General features: G+C 38.6%; 1 protein-coding gene across 1 annotated transcript; it reads left to right on the forward strand.

Annotated features, from left to right (window-relative positions):
• The first annotated feature begins 299 nt into the window (after positions 1 to 299).
• On the forward strand, positions 300 to 14964 carry LOC121949708 (guanine nucleotide-binding protein G(i) subunit alpha-1). The gene is made up of 9 exons (XM_042495434.1): positions 300 to 765; positions 6736 to 6778; positions 7925 to 8066; positions 9098 to 9255; positions 9408 to 9536; positions 10440 to 10569; positions 10666 to 10819; positions 13545 to 13737; positions 13841 to 14964. Exons 1-8 carry the CDS (start codon positions 648 to 650, stop codon positions 13733 to 13735), a joined length of 1065 nt encoding a protein of 354 aa, XP_042351368.1. The 5' UTR covers positions 300 to 647; the 3' UTR covers positions 13736 to 13737; positions 13841 to 14964.
• Positions 14965 to 22718: the final 7754 nt, after the last annotated feature.

The raw sequence follows: 22718 nt of genomic DNA on the forward strand, positions 1-22718 counted from the left end.
AAAAAATTATTAACTCTTCTGATGTCTTTTTGCGAAGAATCCTATTTTGTAAAGTAACCAAGGCTGACAGCTAAACATAGTGAAGTAAAAAGAAAAATATTTCCCTCTGAAAATGACTGAAGTAAAAGTACCTCAAATTCATACTTCAGCATAGCAATTTAGCAAATGTCCAACACTGCTTTTCTTGGAGTAAATGTTTACTATAATCTCAGGGGACTGAATTCAAGAAGTAAAAAGCTTAAAATTTTGAATGAAGCTTGTTGCTCTGCCACGCATGCGCAGTTCAGTTGTATGTGAGAACAGGAAGCGGACAGTTTCAGCCTCGGCCGCAGATGTTGGTGTCCGCTCCCTTCTTCCTCCGACTCACACCGGCTCTACTCGACCTGTTTGGGTGTCCGAAACGCAGACGGGAGAGCCAGCTATCGTGAGAGCCGCGCGGTGTAGTTATCTAACATTTTAGCCGTGAAATCGGGAGCTCGAGTGCGAGGTTGGGCGTGAGACTCTCCTCCTCCTCCTCCTCCTCCTCCTCCGCCTCCGCCTCACTCACTGGATGCTAGCTCGGTAGCCTTTGCATGTCTTTACACTCGTAGTTAAAGTTTTAGTCTGCAGCTTTTTTTTTATTTATTTGGAGGTGAAGTTAGAAGAAGATGGGATGTACTCTGAGCACGGACGACAAGGCGGCGCAGGAGCGGAGCAAGATGATCGACAGGAATCTGCGGGACGACGGAGAAAAGGCTGCCCGGGAGGTCAAGCTGCTGCTGCTCGGTGAGAGAAAGATGGATGGACGGAGGGACGGGGTCCCCGTCTATTTGCTGGATAGGGACTTCCCTACTGCCCGTAGCCTCATGAAAACTTAAACCCAAACTGTTACGCGTTAAAACGTCCTTATTTTTACTAAAATATGAGTTTAATCCTCCTAAAATAACTTGACGGCGTTGATGAAACAAGTGGCAATAGAGTTTGTCGGGGCTTTTTATGAATGGTGGTGTTAGCTAAAAAAAAAAAAAGTTGTAGCTCCCGGAGTTACTTTATGTTTTTCCTCTTCTCCAAATGAAATCAGCTCCATCAATAAACGAGTTATAAATCCGCTGTGTGATTAGTTTGTTCACGCAGCAGCCGCTGTTACCCAGCACTAAGTCGGTAAGCTAATTTAGCTAAGCAATTAGCTACTTAGCTTAGCAGCGCTAGCTTGGATTAGTTAGCTCAGAGAGCTTAGTGTCTGAGATGTTGTCTATCAACAGGTTTACCCGCATGAAAATGTCTAAACTGTTGTGTTTATATGATGGCATTAATATAATTTAAGTCACAGTAGCTAACTCTCTTCTTGTTTGCCATTCATCACAAAATAAACACAAACGCACTTCGGGCCGGTTTCACTCTGCAACTACAATCTACCAATCTGACACACTGGAAGACAATAGGTCATGTTTTTAACAGGTGATTGATTTCTTTTTAATTATTGTGTCATGCAAACAGTAATGCACAGTCCACATGGGCTTACAAGATACCAAAAAAAAAAAAAAAAAAAAAAAAAGACAGGACCAGAGTCTAACTTGCATAATATCAGATGACATTAAGAGGAAATAAAAAGCCATACTTGAGTAAAAGTACTAATATCTTGGCAGGAAATGATTCTGGTAGAAGTTCAAGTCACCTATTAGAATAGTAAAGAGTTTAAAGTATTTGATATTTATTTTACTTCAATATCAAAAGTAATTCTATTATGTTGTGTACTTGAGTAATGACAGTAAAAGTGCTGTTAATTTTTTTGGAAAAAGCAGTCAGAGTTAGGAGGATTATGATGTTTATTTCTTTTTTACATGTGCACCACCTTAAAATGGATCTGGCATAACACATGAAGAAAACAACTTCACAACTTCGAGGATGTAGTAACAAAATACAATTTTTATTCATCCGTGCGCCCCTTCTTCCCTCCCTCCTTCCTTTCCAGTTTTGTAGTAAGTGATAATAATAATAATAATAATGATAGTAGATTTTATTTATGGGTGACTTTCAGGGCACTCAAGATCACCCTGCAGAAACAACAGTAACAATTAAACAACAATAAAATAACAATAAAGCAGCAAAATATCAGTCACATGTCATCAGACATCAGTGAAACAATATACAGTAAAAAAAAAAAGCTAAGAATACATTAAAAAAGTCAACAGCAATGATCACACAACAATAGTAACAGTAAGGAATGAAGACACTTTGGGGAAATGTATCGGAGTAAAAGCATACATTTTATTTAGGAAATGTAGTGTAAAAAGTTAAAGTTACAGATGTTAGAAATTTAAAAACTCAAATAGAAATACTCTCAAAAAATGCTCAAGTACTGTAGCAAAGTATTTCTTTGGACATTTCGCCACTGATTATGTAAGACAGAGTTCATGGATCATGTGAACATTTTTGTGTAGCACTGAAAATTCAAAATAAGTACTAACTAAACAATGTATGTTGCCTTATTTTCCAGGCTTCTGAGACAAAATTGGCAAACTTAAACACATCAAAATTACACAATAATTAAAGCTTTTGGTCATCTGAGTACCAGAAAATGTCAGCGTTTATGAGCCGTTTAATAGAATATAAAGTCTTAGGAAAGTCATCATCAGATCTTCATAGTTTGTACTATATAAAAAAAATGGGACTCACTTTCCACCCAAATCACACAACTCACATATTCTGTTTTCCTCCTGATTGTTGTTGAATCGTTTAGCCTTGATGGCCAAAGAAAGAGCAGCAGTTCTCAGATGTGCAACTAAATATCTTTAGCTTCTGGATAAGTTCAATGTTACATATAGTTCAGGGCCAAACTTCTGTGTTATGCACATATTTCCTTAATTTTGGCATTTACAGAAGGTTTTCAAACTATTTATCTTCATATTTCACTAACAGCTTTATTAATGGAGTCAACATTGCAGCTTAAGTTATTCCTGTAAATATTTAGCATGTCCACCTCCTCAAACATCGAGCAAAGACCTTCTGTCCATGGAGATCTTTGTGATTTACTCCACATGAACACCTTATTTATTCTGCTCTCTTTCATTTTGATTATATAGACATTTTTGTAAAAGTTGGTGTTTGTGGGAATATCAGTTAATGTAGTTCTAGCTCAGCTAGTCTCAATGTGTCTGTTAACTTCTGACCTGGAAAAAAGGCTTGAAAAATGTTTTATAATTGCACTTTCTGAAGAGCAATATAAATCACTACCTTTTATTAATAACGATGACACAATGTGTGCACCTAATGGTGATTTCATGCTGTATTTTATCCAAAATGAGGTTAGCTGAGAGGATGTCTGAGGGACAAACATTAGTGCGCTGATTTGAATAAGGTTGCCAATCAGACGGGGACTTCCACACTCATTTAAATCAGCTTCAAGAGGCTAATATATTTAGAAAATTGTATCACTGAACTGTAATTCTTAAACAAACATTCAAGTTATATAACATATGTAACAATGATTAAACCTTCAGATGATCGGATCGCTGTACCAGTACCACATCCAACAGTTATGGCTGAGCAAACAGCCACATTTTATTTATTTATTTATTTATTATTTGATAGGGGTAATTTGAATTAACATAGTACAACTTCAGCCTGTTGCAAACAAGCGGTAATAACTAATGTTTCGCATATAGAGATTATAGCTGTTGCTAGTTTCCGACTCCTGTCCCTAGTTAGGCTTTTAGTAAACGTGCATACATAAACAGTTATGGTCAAAAGAAGACAAAAAGTATTTACATCAACATTATATAGAAATACACATACAGTTACAGTGGGAAAATAAAGAAGACACAAAAATCAATGTTGTGTACAGTTACAACACTCAATTATAAGACATTATAAAATAGTTTAAAAAGCTCACACCCCTGATTTTGCTTCAGCCAACCTTCAGCGCTTTTGTTAGAAATCTTCATATCTAGTGTTCATTTTATTTCGGCTGCTAATGTGTTCCACATTTGAGAGTCTGTTATGGAGAAAGGGGAGGAGGCCTTGCGACATGTGATTTTACAATTGCCTGACATCTCTGTATTCTTGCTGTTGCTGGTAGCTGATGACCACTGCTGACTGTCTCAGTCAGGAAAAGGCGAGCATGAGGTTGCATAGCAACCTATGCAGCCTGGCTGACAGCAGCAAGCATCTGTGGCAACTATATACACACAACAGAGGCAGCTAATGCGTGCTAACAGGATGTCTACTGAGCAGTCGACAAGATGTTTCAAGCACGCACCGTTATTCTGCATCGTTGTAGTCGCTCTCTGCTCAGACTGGTCAGGGTGTCGTCACACGTCTGTTTTCAGATGTGATTTCACCACAGTGAAAGGCGCTGTACGATGCTCAGCTGCAGCACTCGCTTCTTGTATGTTTGTGCGTCATTTGAGACGGGACCTGATTTGAATTTTCATGGTTGTGTTTTTTCCCCCTGTCACGATTCCTACAAGCACCTGCATCAAATGTCTGGGGTTGGTTTGTTATGTGATGGGGCGATTACCATATGTCTTTGAATACATGGATGTTGTTCACATTTGTGACGTTATTTGTCACATTTCATGCCATGTGTGTGTCTCTGAGCAAGACGGAGACCTGAAGCTTTACCTTACGTGCTAATTGCAGTTTGCCGCTCTGTCGAGCATCCCACCTGGAGTGTTTGCATTAATGCAGTTATCTGCAAATGACATGCTCTTGAGTTAAGTGTTTTGAGTGGGAGGACTGCCTCAGATGTTGACTGTGTGTGCACTGCACACATACATACAAATGCAACTGTAAAGAGGGATGTTTTTGCTTAGGGGCATTTTCATGTACATGGGGGGTGGAGGCGTGGTATTTATTGTTTGCTTTGGGAGATAATTGCGTCTCAGCGTGTGTTCCCTGGTACAGCGTAGCCCTAAACTTGAAACATTTTACTTCTGGCACTTTTTGCCACAATTGCCATCCATTAAGCCCTTCAATTTCAGCAGCTCAGTGAGGTGTGAGAGTGTGTTTTGAAATTAAATTTAAGTATGTTATGGTGTTTGCAGTAATATTAGCTCTGTGTCTGCGGTGCGTGTCTGTTTATCATATGGGACGATGAACTGGTGAACAGTTCTCCTCTGCAGGGAGCTGAGAGTCCCTGCAGAGGTAAGGTAATTAAAATGTTGTGTGCTCAGCTGAAAACACGCCTGTATCTCAGAGGAAGCTGGAGAACTATATGAAAGACTATGAACCAAGCACGTCTCCGTCTTATTCAAATGCATCACAGATTTGCACCATCATATGTTTGTTGTATTTCTAACTTTTACATTTTTAAGGCTGTGATGACGTCACACTTAAGTAGTGTTGTATACTGCTCTTATATAAATCATAGGGTCTATATGAGATGCATCTGACAGCTGTGAGTGAAGCCAGTCGGATGTAGCGCGAGTTTGTAAACGGACGATGTTTAAGCTGTGTATAATCTCATTGACGGAGGATCCATTTGATTAATCCAGTTACACTGTGAACTGGCTGAACGGAGCCATTGACGCTTCTCCAGTCCTCTCTGTGACAGTGTAGCCTCTGATGTGTTGCATGTCAGAGATAACAAACATGATAATATCTTGTTTTGGGTGTGGGATATAAGCTTCCATTATATCCCGTCAATTTAGCAGCGAGGAGTGTCCGCTAGTGGTCAACTAGGCGATTAAATGTTGCTGCCCTCGCTAGTCATGTCGGCATAAATACCACGGGTTTAACTTATTTTTAAAATTATTCTAATTCTACGTGATTGTGCTCCCCCCATGACAATGCAGTTGAAATGTTTCCCTAAATAATATTGTTTTCAATAAGAGTTATTATTTGTTAACTTTTGTGCGGTGAGTAGTTGTCATGTTTTGTCGCATAATGTGCAATATGTATAATCTGTGGTGCAAAAAAGCGACACATTTCAGCGGCATTCATAATCCGATTTTGCTTACTGAAGAATATAATTTAACAAATTCATACAGCTAAATTGTGCCCAATTTTTAGAGTTTTCACAATGTGTTGTTTTATTTGTTATGCTTACGCTTATTACTGTCCTTGAGCTGCTGTCAGACGGCTTTCACAAGCACTTAAACCTTTGAGTAACTTGTTAATAAATGTTTTAGAAATTCGTAGTTTTACAAGATTATTTTTAGAAAAATGAGGGAAAAACTTCAAGGTGAAAAAGCATCATCGTCATTATCATAATTACATATTTAATTTATTTCTTTTTTTTTTAAACAATTACAGCCTTTTCCAGGTAATTTAATTTTTTTAAAACTACTTTTCAGGTAGTTTTCTTTTTAATGTTTTATTTTCATTTTCTTGCTAATTTTTCATTTATTTTTTCTTTGCTCATTGCATTCTTGTTTTCAAAGAAACCAAGCCAGGGAAATTAGTCGTGAAGAACATCCCTAGTAGCAGCTGCATGCTTCCTATGTCCTGACAGCTACTCAAAATATTGACGGTTGTGTTTTTAGTAAAAAATCTGGACATGTTTGTTCACACAGCTCATTTAAGGCAAATGAGAGAAGAGAACCAAACGTAGACCTGAATGACCCTTTCAAGCAGTCTGATAACAAAGATAAATGAGGCTTCATGTTGGCGCAAAACCTTAATTCAACAGAAAAAGAAGTGAATGCATGTATGTTCATACCACGTATCTCCTTTGGGTTATACTTGAAGTAATTTAATTGTCTTGACTGTATCAACTGTAATTTCATTTTCTGTGCTGTCTGTTCTGTGTTTCAGGCGCTGGAGAGTCCGGGAAGAGTACAATTGTTAAACAGATGAAGTAAGTGCGAAACAACATCAAACATTTAACAGCACGCCAGCCGTGTTTCAAGTATTGTTTAAGAGAAGACGGCACACACGTCATGTTTCAGTCCCTCTGACTGACCTCAGAACGCATACGGAGCAAACACACTTAACGTGCACCTGATCACCCGTCATATGTAACTCTGAATTATCCACAGGTGAGACGCTCTTGACGCATTTGTTCACTCATTCTTTGTTCCCTGCAAAATTGACACCCTGCTGACACTTTGATTGGACTGTCACCTTGTTCAGGTACTATGAACCGAAACATACTAACGGCATCGATTGTCTTTAAAGAGTCCTGAAGAAGAGAGATGAGTCATCATCTCTGTGCAATCACACGAGATAAAACACTGAGTCGGGTGCAACAGGATACACAGAAACGCAACCCAGGCGCTCCAAAAATATCGAGAATGAGGAAATAAAAAGGCCTTTATATTGTATCGACATCACTTTTCTTGTGCTGCTTTCAAATGCCTTTCTAAATTTTTTAACCCTTTGCACCATGGGCAAATTAGTTTGATTTCTTTCAAAAACATGGTAAAAAAAAGGTAATGATTAACTTGGCAAAAAGTTATTTGAGGAAATTGGTAGATTTGGATTTTTTTTAAGCTAGCAAAATGTCCCAAAAAATACATTTATAATTATCATAATATATTTTAAAATTACTTTACAGAATTGTTATTAATTTTATTATTATTATTATTCTAGACACATTTTTTTCAGGTCATTTTCTTTTTTTTTTTTAAACAATTTTTCCTTTTTTTCTCATTTAGGACAATTTTCTTGTACTTTTTACTTTTACTTTTGGTGCTAATTTTTAGGCAATTTAGGCAATAGATTCTCATTGCCTTCTCTCATGTTTTTCAAAGAAATCACGTCAATTTGCATAGGTGTCAAAGGGTTAAAGCGTTTAAAGCCCTGACGAACACCTGCGGTGGTTGAAAGATGTTGGCTCTTTTAATGATTTAGCCCCTACAATTAAGGCTTTTTAAGATGTCCTTCCTTGTTTTTCTATATTTTTAGAGTGCCCAGATTGCATTTGTGACAATCTATTTAATGAATTAATCCATGAAAAAGATATTTGGAGACAAAGCGCTGATGTCCTCTGTTTGTGTGCCAGGATCATCCACGAAGCGGGCTACTCAGAGGAGGAGTGTAAGCAGTACAAGGCCGTGGTCTACAGCAACACCATCCAGTCCATCATCGCCATCATCAGAGCTATGGGACGCCTCAAGATTGACTTTGCGGATCCAGCTAGAGCGGTGAGTGGAGGAAAACAAAGCTGGCATTTCCACTGTTCTCTTGGACATTAGAGGATGTATAGCTCAGTGCTATAAGGGCAACAGCTAGTTAGTCATATGTCACCATTCCCTACCGGGCAGTTTTCTTTTCACTTCCTCCTCCGCAGCAGGTCAGATAGAGCTGGTAGGGGTTTAGTATCACATCCAAAGCACTTCATTAAAACAGAGGCTTACTGACATGAGAACTGTGGGGCTCCTGCAGCTGATTCGTCCCGCTGTGCTGCACTTCAGGTCATCTCTGAGTACGAGGAGCTGCCTGTTCACAAGAACGACTTCTGCCGTAATAATCAGCAACATTTCCTTGATTTTAGCAGAGTTTGCCCTTACTGGTGTGGTGTTTTGTATAATTGAGGTATATTGCAACCACATGCTGCAAACAAATATAGTACAGACTGCGGAGTATTTTATTTCTTCTGTTTTTCTAAACAGAGTCCTGTTTCATTTTGAAAATCTGTTTTTTTCCTTGGCATAACAAGAGGCTTAGTCACTGCTTCAGCGTGACTGGCCTGGCTCTGTCATCGTGACCAATTTTACACCCAAAGCTTTTCTTCCTTGATTTTCTGCTTCCACAGATATCCATTTTTTGCTGTGATGCGGTGTAGCTTTTGAAATCAAATTTTATGCAAAGTCTAATGGCTAAAAGCACTGAAATGGACATCTAATTGATTCTTTTTTTATTCATCACTTATAAACAGGCATGTTTGTCAGTGGCAGGGCTCTTACTATGATTTCTAAGAAAAAATAACTGCCCCTTAATTAATCTAAATCCAGGAAATTAGGATTGATATCAGGCCAAATTTAATGAAATGCGTCCAGTACAATGATTACGTTTGTTTGTTTTGACATTAAACGCTCAGTAAATATTAATCTGCAGAGTTTTCCTCAATTTTTACACAATCATGCAGCTGAAAAAAACACACTCTTCCCTAATAAAACTTTTACCTTTACAAGGAAAAAATGTGGATTACGACTGAAAAGCTTTGTGTTGTTAGGATGATGCACGGCAGCTGTTCGTCCTGGCGGGTTCAGCAGAAGAGGGCTTCATGACAGGCGAACTAGCCGGGGTCATCCAGCGGCTGTGGAAGGACGGAGGCGTTCAGGCCTGTTTCAGCCGCTCCCGAGAGTATCAGCTCAACGACTCTGCAGCATAGTGAGTTGGCTGCATCGACCGACTCATACACAGGAACTGGTTTTGGACAGTATTTGGCGGAAAAAAGTAACCTTTCTCAACTTTCACTCTCTGAACTTCAATTTCACTTCACTTACATTTTTCTTTCTTTCCATGCGTCTCTTCTCCCAAAGCTACCTGAACGACTTGGACAGGATATCCCACGGTGCTTATGTGCCCACCCAACAGGATGTGCTGAGAACCAGAGTCAAAACGACTGGTATTGTGGAAACACACTTCACTTTCAAGGACCTGCACTTCAAGTGAGTACAAGCACCACAGGTTGTCCAGTCACTTCACTGGATCTACAGGATGACCAGTGCTGCTCTCTTTGAGTCTGGTTCCTGATCTCTGAATCGCTGCCCACATTCCTGTAGGGTTGGATATCATTTGGGTTTTTCCCCGATATGGCTGCTAAAGGATACTTTCAATAACGGTGCCTGAACATATACTTAAAAAAAAAGCACAAAACTGTTTTTTTTTTAATTGCAAAGACAAACTTAAAATTGTTACTTTACAGTTAACACTTTAAAGTACAGTATACTTATATATAAGATACAAATATGGATAAATAAAAAACATTCACCATAAATAAAAACAACCCAACTACAATAATTTAACACTAAATAACAGTTAATGGACTACAAACAGCAAAAAATAAAAAGATTTTGGAAAGACTCGTTTTTCTATTATCTGTTTAAAAGCGGCTGTCACCACAATGAAAACAGGTGGTCCACCTTAACAGTCCACCTTAAGGGAGCCTGGGAGGCTAATTTAGTTGCTAACTTTGGTGCTAATCTCTTTCCCTTAAAATTAGCAAACATAAACACTGTCAGTCTGAATGAATGAAGTAAACAAAGCCAGGATAGCTCTCCTCAACGTGCATTCAAAACTTTGCCAAATTGATTTATTGACATAAAAAAAAAAATCAGTTACAGACATCAGGGAAGATTAGCGATTACACCTTTAATCAAATTAAGACCATGGAGTTGTCATATTATTGTAATTAAGTGGTCTACGCTTAAAGTGGCAGTAAAAAAGGGAAACATTGAAATATTATCAATGAGTGACGGGATAAAGAATCACAGATGAGCTTCATCCTGATGAATAAACGTGTGTTTGTGTGGTGTATTATTTCACAGTGTGCGTCTGTGATCTTTGTGCAGGATGTTTGATGTAGGCGGACAGAGATCAGAGAGGAAGAAGTGGATCCATTGTTTTGAGGGAGTCACCGCCATCATCTTCTGTGTGGCTCTGAGTGACTACGACCTGGTGCTGGCCGAGGACGAGGAGATGGTAAGACCTCTTACGCACCCTGATTCACTTCTGTCCTGTTTTTAATTTTTAAATTTGTTTCTCTGGTTTTCAACGTTGTCTGTGTCTCTCATTCAGAATCGAATGCATGAGAGCATGAAGCTGTTCGACTCCATCTGCAACAACAAGTGGTTCACGGACACCTCCATCATCCTCTTCCTCAACAAGAAAGACCTGTTTGAGGAGAAGATTAAAAAGAGCCCTCTCACAATCTGCTACCCAGAATACGCAGGTAAGACACACACACACACACACACACTCGTGCACACAGCAGGTGTGTCGTTGATGCAAATGCTGTACTTTGTGTTTTAGTGTCACACATAAAACATCAAATCCAGCCGAGCATTTTTTGAGTTTTTAAGCGACAGCATTTGGGTTGTTAGTGATGCTGTCTGCAGGTCCTTAAATTAAAATATCTTTAATCATACAAACTCAAGGCCTTGAAAGGTTTCGATAAAGGGTAGACAGATTATCAGCGTGACAGATTATCGGGGCCAATTTTTTGACATTTTGCTGATTATCTGTAGTGGCATAATCATCACCAATGAAATTGAAAAGTACAAAGAAAGTGTCGGCATGGGAGGAACTTTTACTTTGTAAAACCTCAGGGAGCTGTTTTAGTTAATAGTTTTTTATTTAAATTTTCATTTGACTTTGTCAAAGGTATTTAAACAAAGTTTTGTGTTGAAATTCTAAATATTGACAGAAAGATTTTCATTTTTATTGTAAATGCATGTCGGTTATTGGCCTCATTAACTGCTAATGACTGGTATTGGTATCAGCCCGGAAGAAAACAATATTTTTCGACCCCTACTTTTAATTTATACGATAAATTATGCATTACAAGTCCTACAGGCCCCATTGGGTTTGAGTCGGGAAGCCTGAGAATAAGTTGAAGCATAAAATGATTTTTCCACAAACCTTTGTCATCATAAACATTTTAATAATGCTATAAACACAAAAAGATCTTCACATAGGGGTTTAAAAAACAAACACATTCAGTTGATGTTTTGAAACACTCGTGCTGTTGGCCCCCTGTTGACGCTCAGAGGCGTGGCGGTCTCTGCAGACGACACAAAGATGCTTCTTTATTCTCCTCTCTGCTTTTCAACTGTGTGGGCCGCCTCATGCTCTCAACAATGCGTTCTTGTTCGGATCATTTATTGATTTCAGATTTCCACAGATTTATTCAAAATATAATCAAAATCTAAAGCTAACACAAACTCTCAGACCATCACTCACCATTTGGGGTCTGTCTAGTTTACCAGTGTATAAACTGTCAAGAACAAAGTTTCTCGTTAAAGGGCAAGTTCTGCATTTTCAGCATGGACCCTATTTCCACAGGTTTTTGTGTCTAAATCATTAATAGGAACAGCATTTTTTTAAACTGGTCCAGCATTGAGTGAGACTGCTGCAGCTGACAGTGGAAAAGGCTGCAGTGTAACCACTCACTGCATTTACGTCCACGAAAAGTGCTTGTTTTGGCCACCGACAGGCTTAGATTATAATAAGTGTCTGACAAAATGATGGAAAGGATCCTTACAAGAGATGGACCTCTTTGTTCATGAGTAATATGCTTTTGTTTTATTAGAATCAGCTGCAAAAATATTTAAATAAACAGTAATTTTAGCTTGTAAAGAACCAGCATGTTTTAACCAGCAAACCGGGTGAATTAAGGGTTTTTACAACCAAACCAGAGCTGATGAGTTAGTTTTTGTTAGTTTTGCTTTGTTTCTGTGGACTTTGAATGAGATGTGTTTTACAATGATTGAATTACTTTTTATTTACATGAAGTCCAGTGGGTTTGACGATAGCGATTTTGGGGCTTTTTGTGGTTTGAAAAAGGATCGTACTCTAAAGTCTGTCTCTGTAGGGTCCTTTCCAGAAGTTGTCAGACATATATGTCAGTGGCAAAAACAAAAACTTTTATTCAGCATAAATTTACAGTGCTCAAATGTCCGGTGTGTGTTGTTCCTTTTAGTCACTGAGACACAAAAAAGTTATAAATAGGGGCCAGAGGCCACTGAAGTTACCAAACTAACCTTTTAATATAATAATAATGATGTAGTGAGCTCACAGTCATCAGACTCTGCATGTGATTCAGTTTCAAAGTGCACGATTTAGTAAAATTCTCAGTGTTAGTGCAGCAAAAGCAAAATGTGTCCAGCCTTTTCCTTCAGTTATTCCTCAGTGCAGTAAAAAAAAATCCCAGTATTCTCAGATAAAATGGAGCAAAACCACAAAGCTGCTCTGTAGCATGCAGGTCAAAGCGTCCACTTGAACACGAGGATGAACTGATTAAGATTTTTGTGGTCATAGGTCAAAGTCACGGTCACTATGACCTTATCTGTGTGGTTCTTGTGAAAGCAATATCTCAAGAACACCTTGAGGGAATTTCTTCATATTTGGCACAACCGTTTGAGTAGACTCAAGGATGGACTGATTAGATTTTGGTGGTCAAAGGTCACGGTGACCTTGCATTCGTCTCATTCATGTGAAAGCGATATCCCAAGAACACCTTGGGGGAATCTATTCAGATGTGACACAAACATTCACTCGGACTCAGCGATGAACTGATTACAGTTTGGTGTTCAAAGGTGAAGGTCGCTGTGAAATTACATCCATCTCATTTTCGTGAACGCAATATTTGAAGATGGGAGGGATTTTCCCCCAAAAAAAAAAAAAAATTGGCACAAACATCCATTTGGACTCAAGAATGAACTGATAAGAGTCTGATGGTCAAAGGTCAACTTGAAGGTGACCTCATGCAACATGTTTTTGGCCATAACTCGGGAACCACCTTGAAATTGTGCTGATTTTATCAATCTTTTGTGTGAAGCGTCAATGTTTTCAGAGACGTGGATGCTTCACTGTGAGTGCAGAAACATACAACCACGTGGTGTATATCTACCTCTCTCCTTATTGTGTTGTATTTTGTTCGTCTGCTGCTTCTTCAGGCTCCAACACCTACGAGGAGGCAGCCGCTTACATTCAGTGCCAGTTTGAGGACCTGAACAAGAGAAAGGACACAAAGGAAATCTACACCCACTTCACCTGTGCCACCGACACCAAGAACGTGCAGTTTGTGTTCGATGCCGTCACTGACGTCATCATCAAGAACAACCTGAAGGACTGTGGCCTTTTCTAAAGGTAATGCCTCCTGCTGCCGCTTCAGGGACGAGCTGGACGAAGTGTGCTCTGTCACATTTTCCACCTCTAATCAGGGTGTGTTTGTTTTCCTCTCTGTGTTCAGGCAGCCGGGTGGCCGTTGTACCGAGTGACTTTATTCAAGGGGACTCTGACTGGAGGAAACTTCCTGGACCCTGCTGAGAATGTCACTTTTAACCTCTTATTAACTTATGTTCATCTCTTAAAGTTTTAAAGACGGTGTGTAGAAAAAACATTTTATGTAAAATATTTGTACAACTGTCTATGGCCGGGGATTTTTCACAGTTTTTAAAAATGTGCTTGTTTGACCTTATTATCATTATTTGAAATTTTTTATATAAAATGGGGGCCTTGACTTTTTATTTTGTTCATGAATGAACACTTTTTGTCTTTTTTCGTTGTAGGTGCTTGTGCCTTGCATGCCTTAGTTGCAGTGTTTTCTTTTTGAGTTAGACGTTAGGTTTGTGTAGATGTTACCATTGAACTCTTTCCAAGCCGCCCCGAGTCCATACTATCTATTTTTTTTTTCTGGTTATTTCATTGTTGCTTTTTTTTGCCTCCTTGGACAAACCAAGCAAGACCAAGTCACTCTGTAGACCAATTCACTCTGACTCTGACATACTGTGAGAGCTGTACGTAAACCTTTTCGGGTGTGTGGTTTGCAAATGTGCTGCGAGTGGGAGTTTTGTTTTGATTGAGGCCAAAAGCCAGCGTTAGTGATTGTTTGTGTGTGTGTGTGTGTGTGTGTGAGAGAGAGAGAGAGAGAGAGAGAGAGAGAGTGTGCACAATATAAAACAAAGGGACTTTATTCCTCTACTTGTCATCCTCTTTCAAAGTTTTATTTTTCTAAGAGACCAAAAAGAAGCTACTCTCTGTAATTAATGAGCACACGTTATTGGTGCGCTGCTACAAACTGTAACATTCCTGATTGAATCATGAAGCAAAAAGAAGCTTTGAAAAGAGGATGCCAATGGCGGCCTTGTAGCAGACAGTAGGACCATATGTAGACGTGTGTTCAGTGCATAGACAGACGAGACGTGGCTGCGTGCACCGTTACTGATCATGATGTGTGATGGTTTCAAGTTACATATCCCCCCTTATACCCCCGACCCTCTGTTAACATTGGATGGGCACATTAGTGGACTAATCTCCATGATTTTGCTAATAAAAGAGCTGCTATGGTAAAACCATGGCAACTTATGCAACAAACACTTAGTTCTGTCTGTTTTTGTGTCAATATTTGTGTTTTTTTTTATGCAGTTTAAGGACATTTAATGTTCATTACTGTTGGCACACAAGTAGAGCTGAAAAGATTAGTTCAACGATTTTGTTTCAGTTGACTATTAGCTAAAGGGTACGTCTGTATTTTCTAACAAGGGCCCTATTTTTTCAAGTTTCTGTGTCGAATTGACTATTGAGGACATCTTAATTTGGTACTCAGAGAGACCACTACAGCCCGCTGCTGCGAACCACTGTGGAAAATTGAGCATTATCAATTTGCATCCACTTAATGTGCTTGTTTTTGCCACTTACGGATTCTCACTGATATTTTAAGTGTCTGACAGTTTATGGAAAGGATCCCTACAGAGTAAGATCCTTTTTGTTTAACCACAAACAACCCCAAAATCGCCATTGCCAACCACACTAGACTCGATAAAAACATCTACTGTCTGCAAAATTTCTGATTAATAACAAGATTACTCCTAATTCACTGAAAAGTGCGTTTGTTAGTGTTTGTGTCCTGCGGGTTTTAAATCACATTTTTGCAGCTCAAATTTTGGACAACTTGCTTCCAAACAACTTGTGATGCCACAAAATTACCTTTTATATAAAAGTGTTAAAAATGTAAAAAACTGAAAAAAATCCTTCCTCCTGTAGATGAATGTGAAAACAGCCTTCTAGTCTTTTTTAAATCTTTTAAAAGATTTTTGAATTTAACAATAGAGAGCTTTCCACATTCTCAGACATCTCTATTAAAAACAAGCAAAAAAAGACACAACAAAAAAGTGAATTGACAATTATTACAATAATGAAAATAAAGAAAAAGAAAAGAAAAAACCCATCACCATCCAAAAAAAGGCAGATACAATAAGAAGGGTGACCAAGTTTTCTCAAACGGACCATCATCCCCCTTCATTCATGCTGTTAGTCTTTCTAACTAGCCTCATTTCAGACTTTCCATGTTTTGCAGTGCCACTGTATGTATGACTGACGCGTGACTGAAGTTTGTCACTTATCCACTGCTGTTTAATCGTAGTGTCTTGGACGGTAAGCTCGGTATGTGGAGGCCTGGATCTTTGGTTATTTTTAGTGAGAAAATCTTGCTCAATTTCTGTGCAATATTACTCCAAAACTGTGAGTCTTAGGGCATTCCCAGAAATTGTGAAAGTATGTCCCAACAGCCCACAAGTCTAAAGCACTGTATATAAAAATTATTCAACACAGTGAAAGTTAAATACATTTTTAAATGACTAATATTTATGCTCAAATGAAGTAAAACCCACAGTAAATACTTCCCTCTAGTGGTCAGGTTGTGTAACTGCAGGAGTGAGACTGATGGCTGCTTGATGGTCATAAAGGAGAACTGAGGGTAGTCTAATCACCAGTTTTAATATAATTAACACAGATTGTTCCTGACAAAGATGCATTGGTCTTTTATATAAAATCTCCATTGGAAACGCCCCAAGATTAGGACTAATTAATCCTGAACGAGAATGAGCGAGTGATTTTCTTCCAAGCTGTGGTGATTTTAAATTGTGGCCCAGAATCCTTCCCAGTATTCATGAGCTGATCAACCCTTAAAGGAATTAGTTTAGAGATAGTGATAGGATTATCAGAACAACTGTCCTATTCCAGTCATTTCCTATTTTTATATATCTCATAAACACATGATGGCAAATAACATCCTGCAAATGGGTCACAGCGGTGCCAAGGCTGACTCCTGTCTTGCAGACTTAGCTAAGCCATCACTGCTCAAGCACAATGATTAGGCATTAGCTGAGAGGACACTATTTTGGGAGGCATTGTACGATTTAAAGCTAACTGCAGAGTCATTTAGCTAATCCCTAAAGCCCTCCCAGGGAGATCAAAGAGTGTGGATATGAAGCTTCTTCAAAACCAAGGTGTAGTTGAGGAAAGAGGGAAGTGAGGAGGATGATGATGCTAATGATTGTGATCAAACAGCACGGCACAGCAGACTGCAGCTGACCAGGCAGTCAAAGCAAAAGGAATCCAGTTTCCAACCATATGTCCCGTCTGAAGAGGCTCTCTGAAAACTGTGTGTCATAATCAGCTCAGTTATTTGATCTGTAGATTAATAGACTCCATATTTGACACTTAAAAGGGTTAACATCTGAGAGAACTAGAGGAGATAGAATGTATAAGTTATGATGAGTTATCGGTTTTTATATGATAATAATGTGTCAATGATCTGTGAGGTCCATATCGATGTCTGGGAGTTAAAAACCTCTTTTTACACACATGGGATACTTTACATAATCATATCACATATACATTTCAAGGATCCCTTAAAGAGCTGGTGCTATGCTTATGGGCTATCCTGCTGAGGATTAGATTCAAAGATTGACGCCACTCTCATGTCTGTACAGCAAATGTGGAGCTAATGCCAGCAGCTGCTTAGCACAAAGACTGGAAACAGTGGGAGACTGCTAGCAGGGCTCTGTCCAAAAAAACAAAAATTAAAAAAAAATGTCCAGTCAATCAATCAATCAATCAGACTTTATTTGTTTAGATCTTTTAGCCTAACCTGCAGCCTAACACAAAGTGTGTCATACAATAAAACAAAACAAAAAAAACCTGCACGCACATGAAAAAACTAACCAAGGAACTGAGGAAACACTCCCACAAGTGAGGAAACATTAGAGGCAGGATAAAACCTATAGATAGAAAGACAAAAATAAATACTTAAATTGTAAATAAGAAGTAAATAAAAGGATTACAGTACAAATTAAAATAATAAATGTGTTTTAAAAAATAATAAAATGATATACTTAATAGTAAAACAGTAAAACAGACTAAAATATATAAATAAATACTAAATAGATAAATAAATAATGCTCAATTAAAAGCCAATGTTAATATCTGCCAAACGGTAACCTCTGGGACTGAAAAATGAAGCCAATGTGATTTAGTGCTAAAAACGTTCTTCTAATAGCCACTTGAAGCTGCCTTCAAAAGCAAAAACCAACCAAACAAACAAACAAACAGAAAAAAAAAACACCACCACCAACAACAGAACAACTGAAAACGTTTGGGTCTCTATTGGGTCTCTAGCTAATTTCAACAGCCCTCTAGTCTAAAGGTCTGTATATAAAATTAAGCATTACCAAGAGCAGGCCGCTAAAAGTGTTGGGGTTATTATTTTAAAAAAATAAGTAATGGATTACACATCACTTGTTACTTTTAAAAAGAGTAATGCATTCCTTTACCTAATTGCTACCTGAAGAAAGTAATTAGTTACACTATTAATTACATTACTTTTATATTACTCTGCAACATTGCCTGAGGTGCATTGTCAAATCATTGCAAATTACAAAATGAGATATAGGCCGCTATTTATTTTATTTTTTATTTTTTGTTTATCCTTTATTTAACCAGGAGTAGTCCCATTCAGATCCTGAATCTCTTTTCTCAAGTCCGGCCAAGACAGCAGCATGAAGAATTTCACATAAAACAACAAGAAGACTGATAACGCAACAGCAAACAGCGTAAAAATTCACACCAAAGCAACAAGAAACAAACTTAAAACAACCAGCTAATTAGCAGCTTTCAGAATCAAATAGTTCAATATTATAATAGTATAAGAGAGAAAGAGCGAGCCAGAGAGAGAGCGCGTGTCTTACGACAGTCGGTTTATGGCAGTCGCCATACCACAACACCACTCTTCCTGTGAAAACAATACTCACAACTTGGATTACTTTTATGAAAAACTGTTTTGGTGCTTTGATCGGTGGACTTTCACACAGTGAATGAAAATAACACTGCGGAGTGGACACGTGTTCGGACTCTCTGACGCTTCAGGTAGGACATCACCACTTCCTTGTCTCTGTCGTGCACCTGGCCTTGTATGATGGCGAATGAACTTTTGGTGCTCGTGGTTTCAGTAAGTGAACTGAACGACTAAAATTTGGAGAATTAAAGCCGATCAGACGACGTGCAGCATGTTGACAAAAGTTTAAACATTTATATTTGCATATGCAATCTAAGCAGCTAGCCAACATTAGCTCTGCAGCAGACTATCTGTCTCACGAACTGCGTCTCCTCATTGTCAGCAGACTGTCCAACAGGCTGAAAACATCTCCACACGGGACGGCATGTAACCCAGCTAGCACTGTTTGGTTCTAAAAACGTTCTGAGAATGTTACAATGCGATCAATGCAATGTTTTAGTAATGTCAGAACGTTCCTCTTAAAGGTACATTCTCTATAAACATCAAAACAATGTTAAAAATGTATTTTTTTTTGTCAACATATCACATTACAGTACATTTTTTATTTAAAAAAAGTTGTGTAAACTCAGGCCTTAATAATATCCCTTATGAAAAAAACAACTTGACCAGTTTGAGATGGTTAAGCTGGTTGACCAGCTTTATTTGACCGGCTTAAGTTTGTCTTCGCATAATTTTTTAAGGTTTAGCTGCTGGCACCAGCTTGTGATGGTCAATCTAGCTGGTTTATCATTTAAAGATCCTGTAAAACTGAAACCAAATCAATGGGTATGAAGAAATAACAGTGTCATGAGGGGAAGTACGAAAAGCAAAAAAATCAGTCAAGTCTTCTGTCATGTGTTATGCATAAAGATAAATATGTGGCTGGTGCCCACCCCCCCCCCCCCCCCTCACTCCCCAAACACCCGCACGAACTGGGTCAGGACCATCTAAGACCAGCAAGAACTGGGTCAGGACCATCTAAGACCATCTTCGACCAGTTAAAACCAACTAACATCAGCTACCACCATGAACTGTTTTTTAGCTGTTTTTTTTCTCCAGTAGGGTAGTAACATTTTTAGCTTCAAGTTTTCTTTTTCTTTTGTTAACACATCACATTACATTACATTTTCATAAAAAATAAGTGTAATCTCAGGCCTCAATAACATGTTCTCAGTGTTGCTTTTAAAATGTTCTTCCTTCGTTCTCATGTAACACTGTGGGAACGTTTTTATAAAAGAACATTTTATGATCTGTCACTTTTTAACATCACCAAAAAAATCCAGTTAAGACATTACATATTACTCAGTTTTTAACCTTAATCATTATTTAAACATCCATAAAACGTTCTCTGAACATTAGATTACATTTTTTTTGATTAAAACATTATTGCAACTTGTAGATAACGTTAGCCAACGTTGTGGGAACGTTCCCTGCTAGCTGGGTAGCTGTTGTTGGCATGTTTTGATTTGATTTTTTTTCTATCCCCTCATTGTGCAATTGAGGAATCATGTAACGAAAAGTAACAATGTTGTTGTTTACTTAGCAACTGTAATGTGATTACTAACTATAGAAAAGTAACACATTACATTACTTCATTACAGACAAATGTAATGTGATTACAGTTGGTATAGTTACCCAACACTGGTCTGCAAGGCATCATCACCATGGATGTATAAGGAGAACTGGATACAGTGTAGTGTTAAGATATATCACACACGCGTACTCATACACACACACCATTTCAAACACACATACACAGCACCTACGTACATTATACTGCACAGAGATTATTGCTCAGTTCACTCCTCAGTGAAGTGCTGTGTGTTTTCTGTGTTTTGCTGTGTGGAGAATCTTACCAAGCTACCTATGTGTGTATCGTGTCCATATTGACAAAAGTTTAAACGTTTATATTTGTGTACATTTGCTAAGCAGCTAACTAACATCATCTCCAGCAGGTAGACAAAAACACGGTTTTATATGTCAACAGGCCTCAAATTGAGACAGGTGGTCATTTGTCAAAATTTGTCACCACACTGGGCTAGTAATAGGGACTGGGCATCTAACTGGGACTAGGTTTGTATTATTATTGAAGCCAGGTTTACTCGTAGTGTCTTGGATGGTAATCTCGGTATGTGGAGGCCTGGATCTTTGGTTATTTTTAGGGAGAAAATCTTGCTCAATTCCTGTGCAATATTACTCCAAAACTGTGAGATCTTAGGGCATTCCCAGAAATTGTGAAAGTATGTCCCAACAGCCCTCTAGTCTAAAGGTCTGTATATAAAAATTATTCAACACAGTGAAAGTTAAAATACATTTTTAAATGACTAAGAGACTAATATTTATGCTCAAATGAAGTAAAACTAGTAAAAATATTATTATTTTTATTATATATATTTTACGTTATGTTTGTGATCAGCTAATATCAGCTCAATTTAGGTGATTTTTCAGCCCGACTGTGGTGAGGAAGTCTGTGGTTGGAGTCAGTCCCGACTTTCCACAGGTGTACTCTGCCATCACAAGTTTCACTACATAATTAAATCTCATTGTGAGCTTGGAGAAAAAGCCAACGTGATTTAGTCGCCAATTCCCTAAAGCCATTCAGTCTAATTATCTTATTCTCTGTGTGTTGCATTTGTGTGTGTGTGGGCGCACATTTGAAGCTGATTTTTAACTGCTGCTCCAGTCCAGCACACCTCTGGGTCTCTCACTGCCGCCGCTGTGTGCTGTCTTTTTAATTTTAAAGTTTAAAACATCTTCCAAACATTGTTACTGTCTCGGCAGACGTTATATGATAGTTAACATGTTTGTCTGCAGTCTGTTTTCTCTTGTTAAGCTCTGGCACATCTGTGAATAAAAGAAAGATGATAAAGACGGGAGGAGTCGGTTCACCCTGTTGAGAGTGTCTGTGCGAAGGTGACCCCGCTCCCCCCACCCCCGTCTCTGCCGAGCAATAAAAACAACTTAGTGTGCATTTCTTCCCTAACAGCAAATGCACAAAGCAGAGAGTCAATGAGGGAGGCAGCGAGCTAAATCCATATAAGCTCTATTGAAATTCCCCCTCCGAGTGCGCAGACTGCCTCGTGTTATTGTATTTTTGCCTTCTGTTGTTGGCACTCTGCTGTAGGATGCTCATTACTTTCTGCCTATAATGATGATATAAAGATGATATAAAGTAATATCCTTTACTTTCATCATCCTCCCCCTACCCAGTGTGCACACACACAAATATATTTCATCTCTATGGATGCTTCCATTGTGCACAATCACACCTAATACAGTTGTTTTATTTGGATAAATTAATATTCCCGCAAAAAAATGAAAGATTTGATGGAGTCGTTGCATATTTTGCAGAAAAAATAACAGATAAATTTTGCACTGTTTCCAAAGCTCCCCAAGCCACCACACACATCACAGCGACACCCAGACCAGAGGACTTCATTACTGATTTCATGCCAGGACACCCCCCCCCCCCCTCCAACACTGAGCCTGTGTCCACATGTGAGCGTCCACACAGACACTGAGAGCTTCTGCTGTACTGTATGCTGTCAAGAGAAAATCTCAGAGTGGCTACAAGTCGCTTGAAATGCCTCCAAATTTAGAAGCTCCAGCTCAAAGCTTCGACAGCTGATGGCTTTTCTTTCTGTTCTTCTGTCACACTTCTCTACACAAAAGACGGTCCAAAATAGTGAAACACTCTGATCCAGATATAGACAGACGAGCACAAGGCAAGAATTTAGTGTCCTGTACACACAAAAATACTATTTATGTTACCAAAAAGAAATTCTATTTGAAGGGAGCGTCATCTGATTTCATGATTTAGTGCACCAGTAATTTACATGAGCAGGTGCTGGAGATGGAAACCTGCAGGCTCTGAGTCCTCCGTGTTAGGGGAGAGCGGGAACAGCTGGGACAGCGCTTTTTTGGCAAGTTAGAAAGCAGCTATGCCCATGCTGTTCACTGTGTTCATACTCAGGTCCTCACAGCGAACGACCTCAAAGTGTATTCCTCAAATTTT

Source organism: Plectropomus leopardus, chromosome 11 (genome assembly GCF_008729295.1).
Source record: "Plectropomus leopardus isolate mb chromosome 11, YSFRI_Pleo_2.0, whole genome shotgun sequence".
Taxonomy (NCBI): Eukaryota; Metazoa; Chordata; class Actinopteri; order Perciformes; family Serranidae; genus Plectropomus; species Plectropomus leopardus.